Source organism: Echinops telfairi, unplaced genomic scaffold (assembly GCF_000313985.2).
Source record: "Echinops telfairi isolate 266 unplaced genomic scaffold, ASM31398v2 ScPeMD7_7425;HRSCAF=8463, whole genome shotgun sequence".
In the NCBI taxonomy this organism is placed as follows: domain Eukaryota; kingdom Metazoa; phylum Chordata; class Mammalia; order Afrosoricida; family Tenrecidae; genus Echinops; species Echinops telfairi.
This window is the reverse complement of record NW_022111325.1, coordinates 4,073,095-4,080,283: the sequence shown is the minus strand read 5'-3', so window position 1 is coordinate 4,080,283 and position 7,189 is coordinate 4,073,095. Positions and strand designations below refer to the sequence as shown.

The window sequence follows — 7,189 nt, the reverse complement described above, 5'->3', positions numbered from 1 at the left end:
GCGGGAGGGGGGCGCGGGGAGGGAGGGGAAAAATGAGGACCTAATGTCGGGGGTTTAAATGGAGAGAAAATGTTTTGAGAAACTATGTACAAATGCGCTTTACACAATTAATGTGTGTATGGATTGGGATAACAGTTGTATGAGCCCCTAATAAAATGTTAAAAAAGAAAAAGATAGGGACTGTCCCGCCAAAAGCGGGACGTCTGGTCACCTTAAACAAAAAAAAATAGTAATAAATAAATAAATAAATAAATAAATAGAAAGAATTTAAAAAAAAAAAAGAAAGCTACACTTTAATAAATTAAAAAAAAAACAAAAAACTTCACCTCATGCACTTTAGACAGGCTATGAGGAGGAGCCAGTCCCTGGAGAAGGGAACCAAGCTTGGTGCAGTGGAGGGGCAGCCAAAAGAGGAAGAGTGACCTGGTGATTGTAACAATGCGCTCAAACGTGGCATCAATTGTGAAGATGGCACAGGTCAAGGCAATATTTTATTCCGTTGTACATAGGACCAGTATGAATTGGAACCAACTAGACTTCATTTAACAATAACAGTTACTGAGTCATATAAGAGTGAAGCTAAGATCTTTGTATTTGGGCTAGTGTGGAGTTGGATTTTCCTTGTCCACAGTCTGGGATATACATGACAGGTGGCTGACTTATTATTTCCATTTTATATTTGAGGAAGTTCATCAAGATATTTCTCACAGGCTACAGAAATTATTCTTTACTATGAACAGACACACTTCATATTCATGGGTTGAAACTTAATATTGCTAATATTTTAATACTACCCAAAGGGATCTATAGATTCATTGTATTCTTACCAAAATATCCATAGCTTTTGCAGAAATTGAGAAGCTTACCTTTAAATGTATATGAAATCCCTAAACGCTCCAAATATCCAAAACTATCTTTAAAAGGAACAGAGTAGAAAGATTTACATTTTTCAGTTTTAAAGTATACTATAAAGCTACAATAATCAAAATAATCTGGAGTAAGAACAGGCATATAAACCAATGTCATCAGATCGAGACTCTAGAGGTAACCTCGTAAATCTAAGGCCAATTTATCTTCAGCAAGGATGTCAAGCTCCTTCCATGGTGAAAGACTAATCTGAGACAACTGATTTTCCAGATGCAGAAAGATGACATTGTATCCTGAGCCCATGATGTAGGGACAAGGTCTGACCTTTCTGTGCGGGCTCATTGGAGAAGGAAAATCCAACTCCACACTAGCCCAAGGCCAATTTCTAGGAGGCAGAGGTCAGAAATGTCTCCATCCTCAAATTTCCTTTTTACTATTCTGACACTAACTGTGCCTCCCCACAACACTCTGCTTTTCTGCTGGGTTTAATAATCCATTGCCACAGCCACCTAGAACTCATTCCATACTCTCAATTATCATGATTTATTAGGGACATTAACAGGTTACCACAAATCAGGATCAGGAAACAATAAGGATACAGTCCTTCTGTCCACACTGCAAGCAGACACCTCTCTCTAGTCCTTGGTCTTTCAGCCAAGTGGCTCTTTGACCTCTACCCTGCTCAGACAAGTGTTTCAAAGCTCCATTAGTATTGACAGATGCCTAATGGCACCCCATTCTGCACGTCAACTTCCAGCCTAAAGATACTTAGCATTATTACTCGGTCCATAGGCTGGGAAGCCTGTTACCCACAGTGAAATATCACTTCATCCCCATGAAAATCAGTGTAATTTAAAAGGTTCAGAAAAATCAAGTGTTGATAAGGATGTGAAAATACTGACCCTCCTTGTTCATTGTTGATAGGAATGTAAACCAGTGAGGTGGCTCTGCACAATATTAAACACAGAATTACGACATGACTCAACAAGTCCATTCTTTAGCATATATGCCTGTCCTGGATTGAACTGTGCTCCCCCAAGAATATAAGTCAACTTTGGTGGCCCATGATCCTCATTGGTTTGTAAGGTGAGTTTTCCAGGGATGTGACCTGTAACACCTTTTATTTTATAAGACATAAAAGGAGAGACCTACTACCACCAAGAAAGAAAAGCTGGGAGTGAGGCGTGTCCTTTGGGCCCAGGGTCCCTATCCTGGGAACTGCCTGGAACCAGGAGACACAGAGGAAAAGTCTTCCCTTGTAGAGACAGCACTCTAAATTCAGGCTTCGGGTGTCCTACACTGTGGGAGAATAAATGCCTTTTGTTAGCTCCATCCCCCTGTGGTGTCTCTGCGGTAGCAGTGCTAGGTGACTGAGGACAGGAGTCCTGGTTGAGGAGCAGTGATATGTTGGGCTGCAAGGTCAGCAGTTAGAAACCACCAGCCTCTCTACTCCCGTAAAGAAGCCCTCCAGGGCACGGCTACCAAGTCCGATCGGGTCTCTGTGAGTCAGAATCACCTCACTGGCAGTGAGAGGTAACTAGTACCCAGAATTCTTGAAATCAGAAACACAAACAGATGTTTGTACATGAGCTCATTGCAGAATTATTCACAATAGCACACAAAAAATGGTGCAAGCAAACCAAATGTCTAGCAACTGATTAATGAATACACAAAATGTGGTATGTATATACAAGGAAGTATGACTGAACCATAAAGAGTAAAGTCCTGAAACACTTGGATGAATGTTTAAAACATTCATTATGTTGAGTGAAGTAAGTCTGTCATAAAGGGACAAATAATACATCATGCTCCTACTCATATAAAATAGCTAGACTAGGCAAATGCATAGACACAGAAAGTAGATTAGTGGTTACCATGGGTTGATAAGTGGACAGCGTGGGGAGTTAATGCTTAAAAGGCACAAAGTGTCTGTTGGCAATGATGAAAAGCCTTTGGAAATAGATAGTGGTGATTGTTGCACATCATTATGAACATATGGAACCATACATGTAAAATGGTTTATGGAATAGGTATTGTACCTAAATTATATATACATATAATCGTGTGTGTGTGTGTGTGTGTGTGTGTGTGTGTGTGTGTAAAGTGTAAAGACTTGGAGTGGAGAATTACCTAGTTACCTAGTTCAACTTCAGCTCTTAGTAACAATGATTTCTTCATGACTCCAGTGCTGCTTGTCTCTGCTTTAATTCAAGCTGAGGTTATAAGAAAGTGTTTTCGTTGCATCAGTGTTTGAAGAGTTATAAAGGACCTTGAGAGTCAGTCTGCTGGGACATCCTTCTTTCCCTTCCCTTTAAACTGACTCCATGGAGCCCAGGTATAGCTCCTCAAACTCATCCAGGCTTAAGGCTGATAACAGCTCCAGGCACACAGGGACAGCTGTGTCTCCTTTCTGAAGGGCTTCCGGCCTTTAGTGGTTGCTAGGCATTCAAAGGCATACAAACAAGAGAGCTGATGGAGGCAGGGGGTGGCAGAAGGTTCTGATTACCCTGCCACCTACCCGGATGTGATCTGAAGAACATGGTAAAAACAGTGGGTGTGCACTGGGAGCACGAGGAGACAACTTAGAGGGAACCAGCACCTTAGGACAAACCAACAGGGGCTCCCTGAATTATCCTTGACCCCGCAGACCTGGCAGTACAAGCCATGAAATGATAGGATAGTTTGCAGTAGAGATAGGAAAGCGAAGGCGATGGGAACAGCTGTTTCCGGTTGTTTTCCTAGAGGCCAGGATTGGAGCAGAGGGACAGAATTTGGAAGAGAAGTGTGTTTCCTTTTAAATATCAGCAGGATGTTTGGGAAGGTTAATCCACCCTTTGGTCATGAGGATCAAGGGCTGAGTGTGGGAGTGTGGAGAGGGGAGGAAGAGGAGAGTGAGGGAAATCTAGGCTTTAGGAAGGTCTGGCTGCACAGCCTGGGCGTCCACCTGTCTGCAGTAGGCTGTGAAATGTACTTGCTGTGATGATGGCTGTGATATTTACTTGCTCTGCCAACCAGGCAAGTTAAATGCCCCGCTGGGTCTTGATTGTCTCAAGTGAGAACCAGAGGACTTGTAAAGTAAGGTTTGCAACTTTTTCAGGGGGTCTGAGTGCTCAAAGGGGGTCTTCCCTTGTCTTGGTATCTATCTCCTCACTGTACTTCCCAACCCTACTCATGGCATAGGGCGTGTGAAGATGAAGCAAGGTAAGGCACGCAGCAGTCCTAATATTGACCTTGCACGTTGATGTTCAACATTTGTTTATTCCCATCACTTCCTAAATAATCCCTTTGTACCGTCTCAGTTCCAGAACACGTCCTCAGTCGCCAGACAGCACCGCTTACCTACAGCCCTCATCATTATCACCAGAAGATTGTCACTTGCCCATCTTTAATTTGCCAGTTCATTGAGTTCCAAGGTATTTTTAACTTCAAGTAGACTGAAATGCATATCTTGATCCATAAGCTTTTCCTGCTTATTAAAGTCTTTCCTTAGGGTTGAACCGTAAGGGTACAAATATTTCAAATGTTTAGACACATAAGATGAACTACTAAGAAGCTTTTGATTCATTTTAAAAACTGCCTATAGAACATGAAAGTGGTCAAAACACTGTCCTGCGGGATATACTGGATAATCTCATTTTTTTCATGTTTATTTAATAAGCTAAATATTATCCACCTACTGCTATATCATATCAATTCTGGCTCATAGCAAACCTACATATGGCTTCTGAGGCTGCAAATATTCACTGAAGCAAACAGCCTCATCTTCCTCTCTAGGAAGGGCTCATGGCTTTGAACTGCCCACTGCTGTCTGACTCAGGAGTGCCACCAGGGCTTCTGTTTTCCTAATTTGCATTTGTTTGATTTATCTTTCATTCCTAGCTATTCATAACCTTGCTCAACTGTCAACAACAGGGCTACTATTTCTCTGACTGACTTGTAAGAGGGAATACATTTTTTGAAAGTGTTAACAGTGGTGCCTCTTACACTGCCCAGTGGGCAATACTGAGTAATAGCAATTTTTTAGTGTTAATTTAATAGTGTAGGAGGTGGTGAGAGGGAAAGAATGGGGAAGTGCATGTCCCCTGTGCTGTCACCACCCCATTTGTTCCTAAAGAAGACTGTTATGGTTGCCCGCAGCTGAAGAAAGATAAAGTTATTATGAAATAAAGAAGCATAACTTTTGCAAATTTATTTTACAGTGTGTAATTTGCAAATTTTCCATCAAGATAGAAAAGTAAAACATTACCTGCAGGAAAAAACATAACTCAGGTCCCTATGTCAGACACTGGAAGGAATACGCTCTATTTCCTTAATAAAGCTTCCAAATTACTCCTCAAATTAGGCATTATTATGTCCATTCTTTTAACAGAGAAAATTATGTACGGTCTGCCATCGGGTCGACAAAATTTGGCAACAATTTAACGGTCAGGATGTGGCAGAATGAGAACAGGAGCCTAGTGAATCTGCATTACAATCTCTTTTTATCATAATGAGGTTTTTGTGGACGGGGCAGGGGGGCAGGACACAGGACAGGTGTCCAATCCACACCATGCTGCATCCACTATATACATCCCCCTGCCCACAATGATCACCGTGACCAACTTGGAAACAGCTTGTAGCTACACATGAAAGTAAATAGCAGATGAGAGATGATGGTCCAGCTCCCTTTCCACCCTGACCTCTGTGGAAAGCCCCAGAGTTCACCATTCTGGGAGTGGACGCTGGGAGGCTTCCATGGCCAGTGGCATCCCTCGGGGGGTACAGATGATACTGGGTGACACTGACAAAGGGGTGACATCAAAATGGTTGTCTATAAAATGTGTGTACCGTGTTTCAGCAGAAATATATTCTTTTTAGTAAACTAGCCCTATAGTTATTAATAAGAACAAGAACTTTTTTCATAAGCCCGGGTTACATGTATCAATACACCAACAAGGCTAAAACTCTGTGCTGATTTATTTTTGAACCCTCTAATGCACTCAGGCCAGAGCTGCCATCATTCTCCAAATAGAGGGACACTTCAACAACGCATCCATTATAAGCATGAAGGAGTTAATTCTGTCAAAATGTGTTTTAGCTATAATTATTATGGCAAGTAGTATAGGTGAACTGATATCAATAACTTTGAGAATTACGTAGCAATTAGAGGAAACGATTAAAAAATAAGAATAACTTCCACTCAGTTCCAAGTATTACTCATGCTGTAATCTAGAATATTATAATGCAGGGTGGAAAGATTTATAAAAGCAATTTTGTTGTGTATTCATATGATTTAAGAAATAGTATCTTTAAGCAATTTACAACCATCTGTATTACATTACTCTATGATTAAAATTGATAATTCACATTACTAAGGATTGTGTATGGCTCTTTGTAGGAGGGCCACGGGACGACACCAGCCGTAGTGAGGCCACTCGCCCTCACCCCTCTCTCACAGCACACACCCCCTGCTCAGCCTGGCAACATGGGAAGGAAGAAGGCTGAAGGTGGGCGGGGCATAAAGAAAAGAGATTATCTCTGACAGAGCAACAGGAAACAAAGGCTGAGACCGTCTGAGGGCAATTCACAGCTGCAGTAGTCATGCAAGCAGAGGAAAAGCCTGTCTTTTGAAGTAGGGGTGTGGGGGTTATGAATCTATATGGAAGCATATCTATCACAAAAGCCTTCCTAAAAGCCCCTGTGTCCTCTTTACCACCCCACCCCCCACCTCTCAAATATACTTGAGGAATCAGGAGAGTAAAACCAGGGATGTTGGTGCCATAGCTGCATGCCAGTCTCCTTCACACCAAAGCCCTTCACCCGTTCTCAGGCTCAACTGGAGCAGCAGCCCCAGCAATTCCCCGACTCACCAATAAGGAGGCTGAGCATGAGCATCTGGATCTGGTTGGGGAACGAGCGAGAGAACAGCCTGTCCATACTGCTTGAAGCAGATTCTCTGTTTAGAAGGCCCCACCTCCTAAGCCCGCCCAGCTTCCCATCAAGCACTAGAAAAAAGAACTGGACTAGTAGTATGTACACAGAATTATTTTGCATATTCTGTCATTCAGCGTCTGTAGACCATTAGTATGGATGCTGTTTTCTTTGCCCTCTCTATCTCCTAATGATTTTGAGGAAGCACATCATATTATCAATTTTATTAGAGGTTTTCTTTAAATTATAAAAGAATAAACAAGATTAAATAGAATTAAAAAGGACACTTCATATAATTATCAGTAGTGTTAATGGAATGGGGAACCCTGGTGATACAGTGTTTAAAGCAATTAGGAACAAACAGAAACGTCATTAGTTCAAATCTACCAGCCACTCCCTGGGAGAAAGATGT

The 7,189-nt window shown here is 41.9% G+C and overlaps 1 protein-coding gene across 3 annotated transcripts in view; it reads right to left on the bottom strand.

Moving 5' to 3' along the window:
- Positions 1-6,793, bottom strand: part of LOC123522624 (SLAM family member 9-like) — a 46,057-nt gene extending 39,264 nt beyond the window's left edge. For all 3 annotated transcript variants that reach the window (XM_045298467.1, XM_045298468.1, XM_045298469.1), the window contains exon 1: positions 6,717-6,793. In XM_045298467.1, the coding sequence (XP_045154402.1) occupies positions 6,717-6,783 (67 nt within the window). In that variant the 5' untranslated portion in view covers positions 6,784-6,793. The remainder of the gene's footprint in view (positions 1-6,716) is intronic.
- Positions 6,794-7,189: the final 396 nt, after the last annotated feature.